This window comes from Myotis nattereri (assembly GCF_964212035.1).
Source record: "Myotis nattereri genome assembly, chromosome: 18".
NCBI classification, from domain to species: domain Eukaryota; kingdom Metazoa; phylum Chordata; class Mammalia; order Chiroptera; family Vespertilionidae; genus Myotis; species Myotis nattereri.
Window position 1 is genome coordinate 14,137,500 of NC_138093.1, and position 21,268 is coordinate 14,158,767.

At 45.2% G+C, this 21,268-nt stretch overlaps 2 protein-coding genes across 2 annotated transcripts; one reads left to right on the forward strand and one right to left on the reverse strand.

Annotated features, from left to right (window-relative positions):
• Positions 1-8,159: 8,159 nt before the first annotated feature.
• Positions 8,160-11,190, forward strand: SNAPIN (SNAP associated protein). The gene is made up of 4 exons (XM_081112478.1): positions 8,160-8,544; positions 8,800-8,846; positions 9,091-9,209; positions 9,949-11,190. Exons 1-4 carry the CDS (start codon positions 8,399-8,401, stop codon positions 10,048-10,050), a joined length of 414 nt encoding a protein of 137 aa, XP_080968604.1. The 5' UTR covers positions 8,160-8,398; the 3' UTR covers positions 10,051-11,190.
• On the reverse strand, positions 10,718-17,619 carry ILF2 (interleukin enhancer binding factor 2). The gene is made up of 14 exons (XM_081112477.1): positions 17,510-17,619; positions 16,798-16,857; positions 16,599-16,641; positions 15,657-15,761; positions 14,596-14,673; positions 14,156-14,258; positions 13,988-14,053; positions 13,561-13,677; positions 12,626-12,704; positions 12,283-12,370; positions 11,876-11,937; positions 11,684-11,798; positions 11,369-11,459; positions 10,718-11,217 (listed from the first exon to the last, which is right to left on the reverse strand). The coding sequence occupies exons 1-14, from the start codon at positions 17,512-17,514 to the stop codon at positions 11,057-11,059; spliced, it is 1,173 nt and encodes a 390-aa protein (XP_080968603.1). The 5' UTR covers positions 17,515-17,619; the 3' UTR covers positions 10,718-11,056.
• Between the last annotated feature and the right edge of the window lie 3,649 nt (positions 17,620-21,268).

Genomic DNA, 21,268 nt, shown 5'->3' on the forward strand with positions numbered 1-21,268 from the left:
GTCCTTGATAGTCGTGTTAAAATTCTTGGGAGCTCAGTGGATGGAGTGTCGAACTGCAGACCCACGGGTCTTGGGTTTAATTCCGGTCGAGGACGCGTACCTCAGTTGCAGGCTTCTCCCCGACCCGGGCGTCGGGGGTGTGTGCGGGAGGCAGCCAATGTGTGTGTTTCTCTCACATCGATATTTCTCTCTGTCTTTCGCTCTTCCACTCTCTTTCTGAAAAGTCAATTGAAAAATACCCTCGGATGAGGATTAAAAATAAAAAGATAAATTTTAAAAAATCTTAGGAAAGGGGTATTGTGGCTTTGGGACAGAAAGTGAAGAATCTGTCCATCCCTGAGTAAGCCTTGCAGAAAGATTAACCACACAAAGTAATGTACTGACCCATTTGGTCCATACAAAGGTCAAGCAGTATCCTGGAACCCAGCACTGGTTTCCCTTTTTCCCTGCATTGTTTAAGGGAAAAGAATCTAACCACCTCCAGGCAAACCAATTACCATTGACCTACCTGGTGCCTAAACTGCTGGGGGGTTGTGTTCATTGCATGCTGGGAAGGAAGTTTTGATCAGGAAGCCTGTCTGATCGAAGCTACTTTACTTAACCCCTCGGTGCAGCCAGTGGTTTAGTTAGCTGTGGAAGGGAGAGCTTGAAAAGATCACATGGGGATAGGATTTAACCATGCTGACAGCCAATCTGACCTGGATTCTGAGTGTACTGTAATTCCTCTAAGAATGGACGGAGACGAGGTCTTCAACCCAGACAGGTGTTCATAATCTTTAATTAGAAGGAATAAAAGGTATTTTTATATGGGTGTGGGTAGGTGTAGGGATATCTCCATTGGAGCCCCCAAGGCCCTGAGGGAGGTGCTGATCAACAGTGGGCAGCAAACGTCACATCCCTGGTGGCCTTGCATCAGGCACATGCAGGGTTTCTAGGAACCCTTTTCCCCAGCCCTCCCCCAAAGTGGTTAGCAACTACATTCCCCTAAAATGACTATTTACCTAGAACTTCCCCTGAGGATATATATTATTTCAATCTGGTGACTTTTGAGCCCCCTCTGATAATATACCCAAATACTTCCTGTATGTAGAGTGAAAGGCATGAAGGGGAACCTAGGCGGACAGAGGTGAGGGCCACCGTGGAGCCCTTCAGCAGCAGTCTTACAGTGCCCCACTTCACCTCCACGCAGCTCACCTCCCTGCTCATGCCCATCTTCCCTCACCGGGAGTTCTCCCCAGACTTGACAACATTCCCAGGATGAAGACTATGGAAGGAGTCCCGAAGTGGGGAAAGGGGCACAGGATGGCAGCAAGTGCCTCCCATCACCACCCCCTCATCCACTGATGGAATTCCTTTGAGGGGGTTCTCTCAGGACAGAATCCCTGGATGCCTCACCCCCTGGGCTAAGGAAGAAGTTGGGGCTGGGAAGCTTGGGTCCTCCCAAGGCACTGGGTGTACCTTAGTCGCTCTCTTAGGTCAGCCTCTTCTAGCTCAGGCTCCCGCTGCCCAGGGTGCTTCCAATCCCACCACATTCTGACTCATTGTTCTTAGTGCCTATGGTGGCTGTTCAAAAGGATGTGTTCGGGCGGGGGGGGGTGTTAATGGGGGGATAAGGACACATTTGTAATATCTTAACCAATAAATTAAAGATTTAAAAAAAAAATGTGTTCATGTCCTCTACACCCTTGGCTCTGGCTCCACTGGGCAGTGCAGGGAGCTGAGCCCAGGTCGGGTCTCATTTCTAAAATCTGAAATCTTTACTACTGTGAAGATGTCGACATGGCCTGGTGTTCAGGGGACCCTGAGGCATCCTGGTGGGGTGGAGGATGGGGGCTTTGAGGGTCCCAGTGGAGCCTAAGCTCCCTTCTCTTTCTGCCTCCTCTATTCCTCCTTCATTCCCAACAGTGGGTACAAGGAATTTCCCTCCAGTCACGGGCTCTCTAGCCCCACCTGCTGCTCACTGCAGTTCCAGCACCTGAGGCTTGTGTCCCATTTCTGCCACCCTCTGTCCCTATTGAGTGTCCCGGATAGAGTGGGACCAGGAGTCAGCCTGGCTCCTACGTCAGCCTTTTACTCATTCAGCCACCATCCACAGAGGACTTGCCATGCAGACACAAACAAGGCATTATTGTTAGAAGGGCCCTGGGAGCACAGAGAAGAGTGATAAACTGGATCTAGAAAGTCCTAGGAAAGTTTAACAGACAAGGGAGAATATTTCAAGTAGAGGGAATGACAAATACAAAGGTATCCAGACCTAAAAGAGCATGTTGTATGCCAAGGAAAGCGTGTGTGAGTGGAAACAGGCCCAGGAAGGCTCTGGGAACTGTGATGGTGGCAGCAGCCACCATGGCCCTCTTACCTTGTAGGGCTGGCAGGCCAATAGGCCTGTGACAGCTGAGGCTTCATGGGGCCTATTTATTTATTTTTATTGATGTTTTTATTTTTAATTTTTTGTAGGGGTCACTGGCCCATCTTTGCTTGAAACTGATGGGTCCAAGATCCAATCATTGAGTTTTGAGAGAGAAACATTGATGTGAGGGGGAAACATTGATTGGCTGCCTCTTACACACCTACTACAGGGATTGAACCCACAACTCAGGCATGTGCCCTGACTGGGAATTAAACAGGCCACCTTGCCCTGGCTGGAATGGTTCAGTGGATAGAGCATCGGCCTGTGGACTAAAGGGTCCCAGGTTTGACTCCAGTCAAGGGCACATGCCCGGATTGCAGGCTCGATCCCCCGTAGGGGGCATGCAGGAGGCAGCCAATGATTCTCTCTCATCATTGATATTTCTCTCTCTCTTCCTCTCCCTTCCTCTCTGAAATCAATAAAAAGATATTAAAAAAACAAATAAAACCGGACTACCTTTTGGAGTACAGGACAACACTCCAACCAACTGAGCAACACTGGCCAGGGTTCATGAGGCCTCTTTAAAGGATTTGCTTTGAGGAAAGAGTGAAGATAGAAAATAAAAAATGGAATCACTTTAACTAAGCTGCTAAAATTATCCACACTATGAAGGCTGAGGCATGAGGACTCTATTCTTGTTCTAACTAGCCTTTTTGAACTTTCCAGTCCTTTGTCAATGCCTGTAAATACATTTGGACTTCCAGGTAACCTTCTGATTACCTGCCTGAAGGACTCACATATCCATTCAACCTGACATCCATTATATAGACCACCTGACATCTGAGTGATAACCATCCTGGACCAATCCTAAGGCTAAGATGCTAGACTGATAGTTCACAAAAATGAACTTTTACTCTAAAAACTCAACTTTTCTTTCTTCTTTGGAATACTTGTGAGTTTTTTGCCTAGCAGTGTTCCAACTTTAAGACCGTTTAATAAATCTTTCTTTTACTTCTCACAAAGCCTCCGGACTCTGAGTTTGACAACTTGATTCTCCATTTAGGCTTGATTAATTTATTTTATCTTTTAGTGTAAGGTGATTCTTGGCTTAAGATTTAAAAACATCTATGGCCCTAGCCAGTTTGGCTCAGTGGATAGAGCGTTGGCCTGCAGACTGAAGGGTCCCGGGTTCAATTCTGGTCAAGGGCACATGCCTGGGTTGTAGGCTCCATCCCCATTAGGGTGCGGGCAGGAGGCAGCCCATCAATGATTCTCATCATTGATGTTTCTACCTCTCCCTCTCCCTTCCTCTCTGAAATCAATAAAAATATATTTTAAAAATAAATAAAAACATCTACAGTGTAATATGAGACATATGAGAAATATATATTTGGTCTTGAACCCTGTTCTTGGCACAGAGCTTCTGAAACCCTAAGAATTTCATGTGATAAGAGCAATAATGGTGTCTTGTTATGTTAAAAACAAAAAAAAAAAACAAAGAAACAAAAAAACACCCGTAGGATGGGGGCTGGTTGTCAATGGAGCCAACCATGTGATTAGAAGATTGGAGCTTCCTGCCCCATCCCTCTAGGGAGGTGAGAGGGGCTGGAGGTTGAGTTATGTTAATGATGTGCTTTTGGCCCCCATCTAAAGGTTGCCAGGAGAACTAACCTTATGATTAAAGAGTTGGAAATTTCAGTTCCCACACCCTAACCTCCAGGGAGGGGAGAGGGGCTGGAAGTTGAGTTCAAGCACCAATAGCCAATGAATTATTTAATCAGTCATGCCTATGTAATGAAGCTTCTATAAAAACCCAAACACATGGAGATGGGGGAGAGTGGAGCACCTGGAGAGGGCAGGCACCTTTGTGCCCTTTCCCCATACTTTGCTCTCTTCCATCTCTTCCATCTGGCCGTTCCTGAGTTATATCCCTTTCTAATAAACTGGTAATCTTGGAAATAAAATGTTTTGAGTTCTATGAGCTGCTCTAGCAAATTAATGGGACCCTAGAAAGGGGTCATGGAAACCCGATTTATAGCCAATAAACCAGAAGCACAGGTAACAACCTGGACTTCCCATTGGCATCTGAAATAGGGTGGGGAGGGTCTTACAGGACTGAACCCTCAACCTGTGGAATCTGATGCTCCTGCCTGGTGGGCTGTCCAGGCAGATAGTGTCAGAATTGAGTTGGTGTCCAATAATTGCTTGTTAAAGGTGTTAAAAAAGAAACAACAGTCCAAAATGAAGTCACCCTTGCTAAGCCACAAATCAAAATTTAACTAATTGCAATGTCAGCTTCTCCCAAACCAGTCAGGAATTACCTGGTCAGCACCAGTGAGGTAATCTGCCTGAGGGAAGGTGACCTTGCCTGAAATAATCCATTATTAAATTTCTTGTTCCAACTCTTTCTGCCTTTAAAACCTTCCAATTTGTACAATTCCTGGGAGCACCCTTCTAGTTGCTAAGTGGGATGCTGGTCAATTCATGAGATTTATGAATGGCCTAATAAAGCTAATTATGTCTTCAAATTTACTAGGTTGAATTTTGTTCTTAGGTTTGTCTGTGTGTGTGTGTGTGTGTGTGTGTGAGAGAGAGAGAGAGAGAGAGAGAGAGAGAGAGAGAGAGAGAGAGAGGAACATTGATTTGTTGTTTCACTTATGCATTTATTGGTTGACTAGAGGCCTAGTGCACGAAATTTGTGCACAGGTAGGGTCCCTAGTGGCTGACACTGCCGGTTGGCCAGCCGCCTCTCCTTGCCCCGACCCCCTCGCCCCCCCCTCCACCCCCCGCAGTCCAACTCCAGTGGAGGGGACAATTTGCATATTAGGCTTTTATTATATAGGATTCTTGTACGTGTCCTGACCAGGGATTGAACCCCCAACCTTGGTGTATTGTGACGACACTCTAACCAACTGAGCTACTTGGCCACGGCTGAATTTTGTTTTTTTATAGAGGTATGGGGGAACATACACATACACATACACATTGAAATTCGATCCAGGAACCCAAAGGCACAGTGATGAGAGAGACACAGTAAAAAGCTATCTGTGAGAGTCTTGGGTGAAACAAGGGCTCCCAAAATTCCTAAAGTTTTATCATTTTGAGTTTAACCAAAAGTATATCCTTTAAAGGAATTTCAGAGGAAAAACCAGGTCAGCAAATAGAGAAGAGAGGAGATGGGGGAGAGCTAGACAAGGAAGATAAAAGAAGAGGACAGACCTCAGCCACCTCACACTTCCCAGTGCTACGGATACCAGAACCCCACCCTCAGCCTCTGACTCCTTTGTGATAAGCAGGAGTCCTAGAGTCTGACCTGATATTGGTCTGACCGAAAAATTCACCCATGGGTGAGGTGGGATGACAGCTCTCCAGGAGCACCACTTGATAAAACACCTGGAATCTCAGACCTCCTAACTTGCCCATCCTACCCCTTCCTCACGCTCATTGTTGTCGGCTGAACGGCACCAGGTGTCTGACAGGTGGGGTCAGACCAACCTTGGTACTGGTTCAGCAACCTCAGTACTTGGGTTCTGGCTAGGAAAGAATTCAGAGCAAGACCAAACTGCAAGAGAACATTTCTTGGGTAGATCACAGAGGTAGAAAAAGTAATGGCTAGAAGAAATGGGCTTAGCAAACAAGTTCCAGAGGTAAAGGAAGGGCCCTTGGAGCTTGGGATTTGGGGATGGAGAGAGAGCAGGAAGGGAAAGGGAAAGGCTCTCTCCTGGGAGAGAGAGCGTGCTGGGTCCTCCATCCTAAGGGGTTTAAGGGTGGAGATTTTAGGGGAGTCCCAGGGAAATATCCTAATAGAATATTAGCAGTTTGCCAGGTGTGTCCATTCAGGGTTGTGGTCTCCACTGATTGGTTGGACAGCACCAGGACAGGGGGTCATTATTCCATGCAGCTAATCCTGACGTCAGCGGTGGCTGATTTTGTTGCTTTTCTGGGCCTGGAGCTGAAATACAACTGAGGCCCAGATGTTATCTCTAGAGAGGAAAGGTCAGGGAGTCCTAACCTCATGGACCAAGGATATGCTAGGGAGGAAAAGTCACCCTACAATTATCCATTGCTAGGCACATGGGGCTTTCCATCCTGGTGACCTTCTGTACCTGACCCCTTGTCCTTGCTCTGCTCATGTCTGTCTAACTGCCTACAGCACCACCACTACTGCTGCCCTCTTCATTTCTGCCATTGAAGCTTTGTAGAGCTCCCCACGCAAAGTTCTGGCCTCCCAGAAAGCAGGGTGAACTAGGAAATCCTTGTCCCTGACCTGAACCTAACAAGTTTAACTCTCAGGTCTCCCTCACCAGTAGAGCTACCACCAGATACCATTCTGTGCCCACTACCCCCACTACCACAAGAAGGCCCCTCTAATAACCCTGGCTGCCCTCTCTGCCCCATTCAGGGTCCACCGTGGGTGTAGGGGTGCAGCTAACCTGTCAGACAGAGGGTACTGTGTGTGGCTGTATTGCCTGAGCCAGACAGCTGTTCCCACAGCTTCCTCATGGACCTACCCCGCTACCCACCTTCAAATCACCAGCAAGGAGGGGGCGGGTCAACCTAAGCACCACCCAGGGGGTGAGGAGATGGGAGACAGAAGAAGGGGAGTTCTTAGGATCTCCTTCAGCTTTTATGGAAAAGCTAAGAACGGGAAAGCCACTGCAATGTGATAAGGGTGCAAGCTGGGAGGAGGGGGATTTTGTGCTGAATACCTTGTGTCATGATGCCTGGAATTTGATAAATGTTTAGAGAATGAATGAATAATTGAACCAGCACTGGCTTTCAACCTGTTATCAAACTTCAGGGTTTCTGGAAGACCCTTGCCCAGTCTCCCGCACAGAGCTATCTAAGGAACCAAGGAAAGAAGGATTCTAAAATTCCCTTTCATCTGAATGGTATTTTAGATGCAGAATGACCTGGAGAAGAAAGACTAGAGGCAAGATCAGGAGGCTGTTGCAATGGCTCCCTGAAAGATAAGAGCAAGTCAAGATGATAAGGAGTGGAAAGGAAAACATAAACCAAAAGTCATTTTCTTCAGAGAACCGGCTTCTTTTTTTTAAATAGTTTTAATTGATTTGAGAGAGAGACATCCATTTGTTTTGTTGTTGTTGTTAATCCTCACCCGAGGATATTTTCCCATTGATTTTTAGAGTGGAAAGGAGGGGGAAGAGACAGAGAAACATCGATTTTGTTGTTCCACTTATTTATGCATTTGTTGGTTGAGTCTTGTATGTGCCCTCATGTGGGATCAATCAATCAATCCTGCAACCTTGGTGTATTGGGAGGATTCTCCAATCAACTGAGCTACCCAGCCTGGGCTAAAATATTCTTTTCACTGTGGCAAAATACACATTACACAAATATGAGCACTTTAACCATCTTTTAAAAATTTATTTTAGAGAGGAAGGAAGGCGAAGACAGAGAGGTAGAGAGAAACATCGATGTGAGAGAGATACAGCTAACTGTTGCCTCTGGTATGCTCCTGACACATTGATGTTTCTTTCTCTCTCTCCTCTCGTCCCCTCTAAAAGTCAATGAACGAAAATGAACGAATCCTTGGGTGAGGATTTTTTTTAAAGTGGACTCGTAAATTTAGAAATATAAAACTATACTATGAATGTAACCTGGTTTTCTCATAAATTAGGCTAGGAAGACTATGGCCAACTAGGGATTTAAGAATTAATTTTTCAATAAAAATAAATAAAATAAAAAAGATATTAAGGAAAATAAAAATAATAATAACAAAAAGAATTTATTTTTCACCTTTGGAGAAAACAAAAAGTATCCGTCTCCCAAATTATTCCTTCCCCAGCTACTGAAGTCTGAAGATTTTGAAAACCCGCCCCTTCAAGGCCCATAAAGAACTACAACTCCCGGAGCATCAAACGCGCCGGCCTCCTCCCCGTCCTGCCGGCTCCAGGGACTCCATTTCCCAGAAGTCCCGGGGGCTGAGCGAGGGCTCGCATGACTCGGGCGCCCCCGCGCGGCGCACTTCGACGGGGCTTCAGTTCCCGGCGGCCCTCGCGGCAGGTTCCGGGATAAGGGTAGTTCATGATGGCGGGGGCTGGTTCCGCCACTGTGTCCGGGGCAGGGACGCCGGTGGCGGGGCCCGCAGGCCGCGACATCTTCGCCGAGGGGCTCCTCGAGTTTCTGCGACCGGCTGTGCAGCAGCTCGACTCTCACGTCCACGCCGTCAGGTGCCCGAGAGGGGAGCTTGGGCGGGGCCTCGCGCTCTCAGTGTTTTGTGTGGGGCGGGGCCAAGAAAGGGCGGAGTCCAGAGGGGTTGCTGCCGGGGTTCTGATGGGCTGAGAATATGGGAAAGCGGAGGGGCAGAGCGGCCTGGGGTGGGGGTGGGCGTGCGGCCGGCTGCTCTCAGCGCTTGGGAAATGCGCCGGGGAACAGGTGTCTTGAGTCCCGTTGCTTGACCCTGCAGGTCTTGCATTTCTTTGCAGAGAGAGCCAGGTAGAGCTGCGGGAACAAATCGACAACCTGGCTACCGGTGAGTAAGCATCCCTATGTACTCGGAATCCTTCAGCTTGCTTTCCGAACCTTAGGTTTTGCCAAAGTCCGTCCTCTGGGCTGAGTTTCTGTCACTTCCTTGCAGCATGGCAACGCTGCCTCAGATTCCGTTAAGTTTCTAGTGACTGTGGTCCTTGTGGTGCAAGAGCGTTTTCCGTCCTACTTTGCCAAAAAACAAGACATGCGCCAGCAGGTATTAGTTGCACCTTACATTACACCCACAGAGCTGTGCCGTATCAATGAGGATCAGAAAGTGGCCCTGGATCTCGACCCCTATGTAAAGAAGCTCCTTAACGCCCGGCGACGAGTTGTCTTGGTCAATAACATTCTGCAGAATGCCCAGGTAAAAGAATTTCCTGCCAGCAGTGACTCTTTGCTCTGTAAGTTCTCAGTGTGTATCTCCACTTTTCAAGGGATGTCTCCCGTCTCCAACTCAACGAAAGTCATTTTTCAAGGCTTTGGGGAAAGGGAGTCGTCAACTAAATTAGTGTCTAGAACTGTTTATTCTTTTTTATTTCTTTAAATATTTTTTTAAATATATTTTATTGATTTTTTACAGAGAGGAAGGGAGAGAGATAGAGAGTTAGAAACATCGATGAGAGAGAAACATCGATCAGCTGCCTCCTGCACATCTCCTACTGGGGATATGCCCGCAACCCAGGTACATGCCCTTGACCGGAATCGAACCTGGGACCTTTCAGTCCGCAGGCCGACACTCTATCCAGAGCCAAACCGGTTTCAGCTCTTTAAATATTTTTATTGATTTCAGAGAGGGCGAGGGATAGAAACATCGATGAGAGTCGATTGCACCCCAGTGGAGATTGAGCCCACAACCTGAGTATTTGCCCAGACTGGGAATCGAGCCATGACCTCCTGGCTCTTAGGTCGACGCCCAACCACTGAGCCACACCAGCCGGGCTAGAACTGTTTCCTCTCACTACCCAGTGGCTCTTATTTACATTCTTATATACCTTAGGAGACCTACATTGAGATGGAGCAAGCCTAAGATATTTTACATGCCGGGTAACAGTGAGCTCTAAAGCCTTTCACAGAGCAGTTAAGATTACAAATTTGTCTTATAGGAGCGGCTGAGGCGGTTAAACCACAGTGTTGCCAAGGAAACAGCCCGAAGGAGGGCAATGCTGGATTCAGGAGTTTACCCCCCTGGCTCCCCAAGCAAGTAACAGAAGATGGGCCTCAGAATAGCTCAAGTACTATTCCCACCTGCCTCGTTTCCTTCATGACACCCTGTTAACCCTGGGACATCAAGGCAATCCTATGGATTGTTTGAAGCACTTACCAGTCGTACCCATTTATGTGGGGGTCCACAGAAATCTGTTCAGGACTCAGGATCCCAAAGGATTTATTCCAGCTCTTCCTTCCAAGAATGAGCTGAGACCTCTACATTTTTTAAAGGTACATACTCAAGTTTCACCTCTACCTTCAAATCTAGTTAACCAGGGAGGGGCTTCTTGTTACATGGCTGGCAAAGTTAGTAGTTGTTGGGGCCTGGGCAGCACACCCTCTACCTGTGACTTCCCGTTTTCCTGTTTATGCTTAGGATTTGGAGAGGGCAGGCAGTCACCCATCCACCCTGTTGTAGATTTCACTGGCTTGGACACAGTAGTCTTGCTGGAACCATTTAATTCAATAAATGCTTAAACAGTACTCTAGTTTACTTTGGTAAATGGAAAGGTTCCAAGGATCTTTGTACTTTAATAAACTCAAATACAGCTTCAAATTGTGATCTAGCATTCACAATGAAAATACTTGAGTAGCATTTTTCAATGAAGAGTACAGAAAGCAAAAAGGGTGGCCAGATACCACAGAAATACAAGACCAAGAAAGAGCCCTAGTAGGAAGTACTTTATTTTTCTTAGAAAAAAAAAAAATTTCCAGGCATGAACAGTTGACATTTCAACAACAAAGTACTGGTTAAGAGAGGTTTCAAGGACCTGGGGATTCTACAATATCATGAAGAAAAGTTGGTAACCTGCTTCACTAGAGATGGGAGACTTCTGGCTACTAAGCAACATAAGAATTCAGCGGGGTGACATTTCCCTCCGTGGTTTATTTTTATTTTCTTTCCTGTCTCCCCCAGCCCTCAGAAATGCTACCATATAGAGCCCAGTAGCAGTTAGCTCAGGCTCCAATCTTCCCCTTGGGTAAGAAAGGGTGGAGAGGAGGGAGTCACTCCTGAGTCTCCATGCTTTCCTCCTCCTCTCCTTGAGGTGGCTCTTCTGTATTCTCCTCCTCTTCCTCCCCTTCCTTCTTCTCTGGTGGCTTCTCATAAGCCTTTTCTGAAGGTGTCACTATCACTCCATCCCAGGTAGATATTTCAGAAGCAAGATCTAGAAGAGAAAAAAGGTGTGATTTCAGACACATAGCCCAGCATACAAGTCATGATCTACACAGTGGAAATATTGAGACATCTGAGCAGTGTAGAATTTCTTCGTAGACCACAGAATGCCCTAAAGAACCTGCAGCCCAGGGATCACTCACAGCTGGCATCTCCCTCCTGGCCAAGGATCTTCCTAAAGCCACCGTGTGAGAGGATTCGGACCAGAGTCTGAGCTGTGTAGCAGACCATGTCCTGGAAGAGAGCAAAGTGAGGATAAATAAGCAAATATAATCAAAACACCTTGTTTGACTAACATTCTCATGAAAACAGAGATGAAGATAACCTTTCAATTTCAAGCCCAAAGTATATGAGAACCCCCATATCCTTGACCCCTAAAGACCACATTCCCTTTGCCTTCAGACCCAGGAGTATTCAGGAATGGTGTACAACAGACCATTTCAGAGCTGTACCAATACCTGCTGTTCCAAAGTCATGACGGTGTGTACTCTGAAGTTGCCACTCTCACAGGGGTCTGTGATACCCATTGACCCTGGCAAGAACAGTCCTGCAGCCAGAATCTGCAAGCAACGCCTGAAACACAGGGAGGTGTTAAAAGAGCAAAAAAGACAGTTTACCTCCAGTCCCAAACCCAGAGAAGCATGCCGTACCTGTATGCCACATTGAGGGCCAAAGGCTGTCTCGTGGGGTTGTTCATCACGGCATAGTGCCCCTGGAAAAGAATAAATCTGGTAGGTGTGCCATAAAACAAACTACAACTTTAAGCTATCATGAGGAAAATTGGTTATTAAGGCCAAGTCAACATGTTCATGTTCAGAAGGGATTCTGAAGTGACTGCTCATCTAGTCTGTCCTTTCCGTTATTACATTAGTAAAATGACAGCAATAATAAAAAAAGACAAAGGGGCATTAATAACGACTCTTTTACTCTAAAAAAATCTTTATTGGATTACTTGTCCAGCAATGAAATTTTTTTAAGCTTCACCAAACTTCAGATTCTGGTAGATGTCAGAGTATTATTAAATAGGGAAGATCAGGAACAACTGCCCTTTACTTACGAGTAGGTCAAGGATCCAGGGTGTGAGGGGCTCAAAGCCAGGAAAACGAATCCTCAGGTCCTTCAGAAGTCTGATGAGAACTTTAACTCTAAAGGTAGGAAGGACCCAGGGATTAAAAGTAATGACCATGTACTTCCACACCCGAGGTACACAGCTAAAGCTATTTCCAGAACTACGCATTCTCTCCTTTCAATTTCAATTTGAATTTTGCTTAACATAAAATTCAGAATCCAGACAGAAGGTTGGAGCCACAAAAGGTCTGTCAGAGGAAGTACAGCAGTGTCCTGTACTATAGTTAGAAGGGTTAGGTTATCTTAGCTCAAATAGTGAGGGGGGAACTCACGTGGACTGAGAAGCATTTTCTTCAAACCAGCGGGCATGTCGGATGGCTGCTAGGGCACTCTGCAACACCTTGATGTCCACTAGAAACATGACAGGCCAAGATGAAACATTCCTATCATTAAGCAAGCAATTCAACCCCACCACCACAGTTTAGTAACTTGGAAGGACGACAGGATAATGTAATTCCTAAACCACACCATGTTTGCCCTGGCCAACTAGCTCAGTTAATTGGAGCATCATCCCATGTACCAAAAGGTTGTGGGTTTGCCCTGGCCATATAGCTTAGTTGGTTAGAGTGTCACCCCAATACATCAAGGTTGAGGGTTTGATTCCCCGGTCAGGGCACACACAAAAATCAACCAATGAATGCATAAATAAGTAGGACAACAAATAGATGTTTCTCTCTCTCTAAAATCAGTAAATAATTTTTTAAAAGGTTTGATTCCCAGACCAGGCACATACCTACATTGGCAACCAATCAATGTTTCCCTCCCCCTTTCTTCTCTCATTAAAAAAATCAATAAAAATACATGTACTGGGTGAGGATTCAAAAATAGTAATGAAAATTAATAAACCACTGTTTCTCAGCTCAGCAAATCACTTGTCCAAAACTCACTACTTTTCCCCTAGACCAAATCTAGAAGCACACAAGATCCACAACGTTTTCCAAAAGCCTAACCCAACTCCGTAAGTATTTCCATAGTTCTTAGCCCTCAAACTGCTTTCCTGGTCATCCTATATTTGACAATTTCACTAGCAAGTTGGTAAACCTGTCCCCAAATTACAGATGGAGAAAACAAAGTTTGGGAGTAAACTTAGGTTGCAGAAGGTTTTATGTGGAATAGCAACAAGCTCAGTAAACTCAACAGCAACTGTATACCATCTTTTGAATTTCCTCCAAATTTCCCAGCAAAGGGGAAAAAAAAAAGGACTAACAGTGGAGTTCTGGATCCAGTTTTCGGAGATTGGGTGGCACTGTTGTAATGAGAATCTTCACTGTAGCATCAGAAGAACTGATCTCAAAGCCAGTTTCATTGGTCAGCATGGTCAAAACTAAAAGAAAAGAAAAAATCCAAAAGTTCTAACTCTCAGATTTCCATTAGTGAATTGATAGGTTTTCAAAAGCAGCAAGAGTCCAGAATGAGGATTTAGAATACAGAGTTTTGAAAGTAAAGACCATGTCAACAAAAATAAAAAAGTAGAGATCAAGAGGATTTTGCACAAGGAAGATCTCGCCCACACTTCCCCAACATAAAGCTCTCCATTCACATTTCCTTCTGGCCAGACTTCGTTAACTGTATACTTAGAATGACAGATCGGGCTCTTATGTCCACTAAACACGTGTTCAGCAACAAACTCAAACCTTCAGAAGGATCCTGTGCTCTTAGGCTTTCCACGACTTTGTTCCCTAGGGCAGCAACAGCTTCCACTAAAATGAGAGAAAAGGAGAGAAATTTGGGCTTTAAGGATCCCTATGCCTCAAACCTAACCGCTATGTTCTGTTTCCACAGCCAGAAAGAGGTATACTCACACGTTGGCAAAATCTTTAGGATTACCACCAGGTCAGCCACATTATGTCCTGTAGTCATTGTTCCCTTTTTATATGATCCAACCTGTCGCACTTCTTCAATTTGCTGTTGGAAAAAAGGATTTCAGAGAGAAAGGAAAAAAAGTGAAAAGACTGCCTAGTTCCTCTCAGAGCTCAGTTACAACACAGCTGCTTATTACCCAGATTTGGAAGTTGCAAAGGTCAAATCATGTCCCAAAACCATTCAGGAAAGCCTGATACATCATGGCTAGCTGAAAGCAGTAATACAAGTCTTGTCCCCAAGATCAGTACCACAAAGGAATTCCATTGGACACTCCCATGTAGGCATGGCTTTGATGGAAGAATTAAAAAAAACAGGAGCCAATGTAATTCCCACACGACCGAGGCTGCCCTTTTCCAGGACTAAATCATCAAAAACTCACCACTTCAAATGTCCCTGGAGCCACAATCAAATTGTCAATCACATTGTTTATTTTTGTCACCAGAGAAAGGATAGAGGCCTGAAAAACAGCAGGAAACAAAAACAACCTAAGGTGAAAAATTATAAGCAACTTCTCAGTTTGAATTATTTCCCCCTAATCCCTTCCATACAAGCGGAATCAATACCAATATAGGGCTTTGAAAACACTGACCCATCTGGCCTTGAATATGCTTGAAGAAAACTGTTTTTTATCTCAAAGATAGGATTCCCCAATAAAAATATGAACACATATGCAATTGGCACTCTTCCTCCACCCACCATGAGAAATAAGGAGAACAATTTTACAGTAGTCCATTTTGCTAGTTTTGTTTTCCATGGTTTCAGTTACCTGCAGTCAACTGTGTTAAGGAAATATTAAATGGAAAATTCCAGAAATAAACAATTCATAAGTTTTAAATTGTGCACCATCCCCCTCAGGACATGAACCACCCCTCTGTCTAGTGTATCCATGCTGTACATGCTACCTGCCCATAGCCCTGTCTGTTATCAGATCAACTAGAGGTGTCACAGTGCTTCAGTTCAAGTAACCCTTCTAGTAAGCTGCCTAAGGCTATGCCAGGCCTGTGTCATTCACCTCACTTCATCATGTAGGCAGAGGATCGTATCATCCACATTATCACATGAAAGACAGCACAGTACAGCAGATTTTGAGACCATATTCACAAAACTTTTATTACAGTATTTTATTATAATTGTTCTATTTTAGAAGTCATAGTTATTGCTATTAAGCTCTTACTGTGTCTAATTTGTAAATTAAACTTTACCACAGGTACATATGTATAGGAAAAAAGAGTATATACAAGGCTCAGTACTATCTGAAGTTTCAGGCAAACAGTGAGGGTCTCAGAACATACACCCCACGTACAAGGCTGGGGGGAGAGGGAGAGGGAGGCTAATATAAACCTGTGAAGTTTAGGCTCTGATAACAGTAACCTCACCAGTAGTTACTCACTTCTCTAGCTTTCTCAGAGAAATCACAGGAAAAAAGCCGAAAGAATATACCTGTTCAGCAGAATTAGGAGCAAGGTCCTGATTTCTTTTCAGCAATGCCTCACTGAAGGAAGATTCATCAGGTGCTGGCTTAACCCGAGGGAAGGCCATTTCACACTAAACCAGAAATAAACAACTATTTATTATTTATCAAAATAATATATAGCCCTGGCTGGTTTGGCTCAGCGGACAGAGCATTGGCCTGCAGACTGAAGGGTTCCGGGTTCAATTCCCGTCAAGGGCACATGCCCCGGTTGCGGGCTTGATCCCCAGTAGAGGATGTGCAGGAGACAGCCAGCCGATCAATGATTCTCTCCCATCATTGATGTTTCTACCTCTCCCTCTCCCTTCCTCTCTCTGAAATCAATTATATTTTTAAATTCTTTATTGTTTAAAAGTATTACATAAGTCTCCTTTTCCCCCCTTTACCCCTCCCCGGCTGCTCCCACCCCCCAGCACATGCCCTCACCAACCAGTTATGCTCATATGCATGCATACAAGCCCCTCAATAAAAAAATATTTTTAAAAAATCATATACAGGGGAGATTACATTTCTGTTCCTACAACAGAAAAAACTGAAAACAAAAAAAATCTTACAACACTTTTTACTCCTTAAGATGTCCAAACAAGGATACAAACGGGAAGAAACAGCCATAACTTAAGCTCTTGCCACCTTTACGTTAACAGATAAGCCAGAGATACAATAACGATTCAGAACAAAAATTACAAACATGTTACTGCCCATAGTAGCCAAGGAATTAGCTTACCTACCCAGCTTATACTGTTTTTGTATGTAAAGCAACATGCAGCTGATTGAAAACCCCACCTCTATTCCCTAATCCCCTTTCCTCCTGCAACCATTTTCACAGGGAGATGCTGGGCTCCCGGAAACTGCAAGCGAAAAGCGGGCGGGCTCCGTGTCCGCCACCGGGGAACAGGGGCAGTGGTACTCACCAAGTAGAAATCAAACGGGATGTGGGGCACAAAGGGCCTGAACCTGAAGCAAGAGAAACAGTCCAAATTACTAACTACCGAGGATGAGGCCGCTTAGCAGGAGAGCTTGTGGCCTCTGAACCACAGCTGCATCTCACAAAAGCGGGAGCCAGGAGTCCGCCCCAGGCTCTTACTGGGGTGAGAGATGCCGGACACTCACCCTCCTCCCGGGCCTCCTCGGGAACCAAAGCGCCCGCCACGACCTCGGCCTCTGTCGCCCCTGGAAACGCATAAAACAAAGAGACTTGAGCTCGTTTCCCCACCAGCTGGCCCATCATGTCAAGCTTGCCGACCTCCATCTCCGAACTTTCCTGTGGAAACTAAGCATCCCCGTTCCCACTGGGATTCCTCCCCATTTCAAAAGCCCAACCTCACCCCTGACCTCCTCGATCTGGAGACGTTCATCACAGCCCACACCAGAGAACCACGGGGCCCCACCGCTGAGCGCCTCCAGGGAACACCCCATCATCCCGGGACACGCCAGCGCGGCCCCTGCAGAGACTAAAGGCTCTTCTTTCGTCATCGAGAGAGTGGACCATCTCCCGAGCACATCTGGTCCAGCACTTGGAGGATGAATGAGGCCGCGTTCAAGCCTCCTCAGGCCACACGGGGAGACGAGAGGGGTGCTCCTCCGGGGACCCGAGGACCCCCCTCACCGGAGCCCCCAGAAACCGGGCTGTGGAACCCTCCACCCCAGGCCCGGGTTTCCCCGCCTCCACGGCCTCCGATCGCCCCCACTCGCCCAGACCCGGAGTTCTCAGGGCAGCCCCTCGGCACGTGGTCCTTCCCGGCCCCCCGACTCCTCCAGGCCCACCTCCCCAGCGATTTTGGCCACATACCCCCACCTTTAAAGACCCCCTCCGTGTCCTCACCTCATGGCGCCCCAGAACCTGAACAATGGAAGCCACACCAACCGCCCCTCTCCTCCGAGCTGCCGCCAGGCGCAGAGGCGGCGTGCCGGTATGCCAACAAGCTACGGCGCGATTGGCTCCCGCCTCGCTCCTCCGCTTATGCCTATTGGTTTACCGTAGAAAACGGGCTTGTAAACCAATTAAAAATCCCTGCTGCGCCAGGAACTAGCCAATCAGATTAGACTACACAGTAATGACGATTTTTTTTTTTTTTACCAGACATTCCACGGCGCTGCGTAAAGAGATTAGGACAGAGATTACGTAGGAAACTTTCTATAGGAATCAGGAGACGCCTTCACCCGCAGAAGCAGAGTGGCGCAGCGGAAGCGTGCTGGGCCCATAACCCAGAGGTCGATGGATCGAAACCATCCTCTGCTAGCAAGGTTTTTTTTTTTCTTTTCTTTTTCCCTTCACTAGAATAAAGAGAATTTTAACTTTTTCAGTAAAAGTAAACGCCATCCTTCTACTTTTTCCTCCCTCGAAAAATGCAATCTTTTGAGGCCGTTTTTGCCATTAGCAAGTGAAATGAGGAGATAGGAAGGGACTTTAAGCAGCAATGGGCACTGCTCAGACGAAGCGGCTCTGAGAAAAGGAGGCGTGTGTTGACTGAATCAGAGGGTGAGGGACTAGAAGGGAAACTGAGGCAGCTTCGGAAAGAGATTTCAGAGAAAGCGAGCAAGGGAAGAAGCAAGGCGAGAAGGACCCGGCCCATCCCCGTGGCAGTTCCCCGCACTTTTCTTTCCTCATTCTACAGACGGACGGATTTGACCCTTATGCGAGGTTTCACCAGTTACAGATACCGATAGGGGCTGTATTCGCGTTTAAATCAATCAGATTACTATGTGCTTTGCCCCTCCTGTAATACATTTTCTCCCCTGCCTGCCTCCTTTGGCATTGATTAATGTTTATTATTCCCTCCCCGCCTTTGTTAATTGAAAGTTACTCTTCTTCTTCTCTTATATTGGCTATCCTAAAAATTACAACATGCATCCTTGACTTATCTAATACTTTTTTACTTTTCCCGTAAAAAATGCAGGAATAATTGGTCATCACTCCCTTCAGAATTATCTGCTATTGCTGTTGTTGTAATTCTTTTAAATAGTTTATTGATATATGATTTAGTACAACAAATGCACAGATCTCAAGCCCACAGCTCGATTATTTTTGAGTAGTATATTCCGTCTATAGAACCAACTGAGGTGATGTTTTTATCACCTCAGTTTGCTCATACCCCTTTGCCCTGCCACTAGAGGCAATCTCTCTTCTGATTTCTGTGATCATAGATTAGTTTTGTCTGTTCTTGAACTTCAAATAATTGGACTCACACTGTATGTACTCTTTTTTTGCCCCAGTTTTTGCATTTATCAGTAATTTGTCCCTTTTTATTTGAATAGCATTCCATTGAATAATTATACCACAGTTTGTCCTTTCTCCTTTTTAAAAATACATTTTTATTGATTATAGAGAGAGAGAGGAAGGGAGAGGGATAGAGAGATAGAAACACTGATCAACCGCCTGCTACAGGCCCCCACTGTAGGTCAAGCCCACAACCTGGGCATATGCCCTGACTGGACACACAGGTGACCTCTTGGTGAATGGGTTGATGCTCAACCACTGAGCCACATAGGAGTGTGTCTGTCCTTTCTCCTTCTGATGAATTCAGGACCTCTAACCAACTGAGTCACAGACAAACACATTTGGGTTGCCATTATAAATAAAACTGCTATGGACATTTTTTTTTTTTTTTTTTTTTTTTTGCAGAATTCTTGTGGTCAGATGCGTTCACTTCTCTTGGGTAGGTGTAGGTATAAATGTGCACACAATTTAATTATCTATATATTTTCAGTCCCATAAGACATTAATGTTTATTAATTAAATTAGTGGTCATTTAGATTTACCATTTTTTAAACTTTATTTGTATTGTTGACTAAATTTAACATTTTTTAAATTTTTTATTGATGAGAAAGAGAGAGATTTGTTCTTCCACCCATTCATGCACCCAGCCAGGGGCTGCGCCCTTGATTGCTTCCTGCAACTCCAATCACTCACCTGGAATAACATTCCTCCTGCTTGAGAATTAGTGTCCCTCTGCTGGTCGCTTTTTTGGTTTTGGTTTGTATTAACACATCTTTATTTCACATGTGTTTTCGAAGGACATTTTTTTCTGGCTATGGCTTCCTAGTTGGGAGTTATTTTCTTTCATCACATTTACAATGTTATTTTACTGTCTATGGCTTCCCTTTTTTTTTTTAATAGTAAAGGTGGAAATTTATTGAAGAACAAGTACAGACTCCCAGGTGGGGAGAGAGAGGGCAGGAGTCCCACTGAGTCCCTTTCCCTACAGTTTGTAAAGGCTGCAGGTCTCTGTGCCTTGATACCCCCTCTGATTGGCCACTATTCCCTTAGCGTGGTTACTACAGCAACTCCCGAGCTTAGCCTCACGTGAAGTTCCCTCCTTCTTGTGGCTTCCCTTTTTACCTAAAAAAAAAAGCTGTCAATCTAATGGTTTTTCTTTTGAAGGCAATTAATACTCTTTTTTATATTTTATTTTATTTTTTTCCACTTTTTTATGTTTTAAACATTTTATTTTTATTTAATTTCCTGCAGTTTCATTCTGATGGGTTTAGATATGGATTTTAAAAATCCTATTGAGGTTTGTTGCACTTGGAATTTGTGGCTTAATGTATTTCATCTACTTTTTTTTTTAATATATTTTATTGATTTTTTTACAGAGAGGAAAGGAGAGAGATAGAGAGTCAGAAACATCGATCAGCCGCCTCCTGCACATCCCCCACCGGAATCGAACCTGGGACCCTTCAGTCCACAGGCCGACGCTCCATCCACTGAGCCAAACCGGTTTTGGCTTCATCTACTTTTTAAGATCCTCAGCCATAATCTCTTCACATATTGTTTCTATCCTATTATTTCCCTCTGTCTGGGCTCCAAATAAAGGTGTGTCAGACTTTCTCACAGTATCCTCTATGTCTCTAACCTTCTCTTAGGTTTTTCATCCCTTTTATTGTCATTATGAGAGAGAAAAACATAGATTTGTTGTTCCACTCATGGCTGATTTCGTCTTTGTATGTGCCCTGACCAGGATGGAGCCTGCAACCTGCCACAACCCTGTCATACTAGGAAGTCACTCTAATCAACTGAACTACTCAGCCAGGGCTTTCTTCTGTTTTCTTTTGAATCATTTGTTTGATTCTCAGTGTAGTCTAACTTGCTGTTATACCCATCAATTGGTTCTTAATTTTGGTTTTTTAATATTTTGGGTCTGGATTTTCTACTTCTAGTTTACCCTACTCTTAGGTTTTCCCTAAGAGTGCTGCCTTCCAGGATCATAACCCAAAACAGGATGGTGGTTTACCAGGATTCTCACATTTGGGGACATTTGGATTCCAATTTGTCTCACTTGCCCCACACAGCCCATTTCCTTCCACCAGTTCCCGATCAGCAAATGACCTCAAGGTAAAAGCAGTCCCACTGCTGACCTCAACTTTGTCTTTCTGCCCTTTCATGCCCTAACACCAATAATTCCTCACACTTGTACTAGTTCTTGATCTTTTAAAAAATATTTTTATTGATTTTGAGAGAGAGAGAAGGGAAAAGGAAAAATGGGGGGCTGGAGAGAGAGGGGGGGTGGGATATGATATGATGCCTCCTGCACATCCCAGGGATCCAGCCTGCAACCGGGGCATGTACTCTGACTGGAAATTG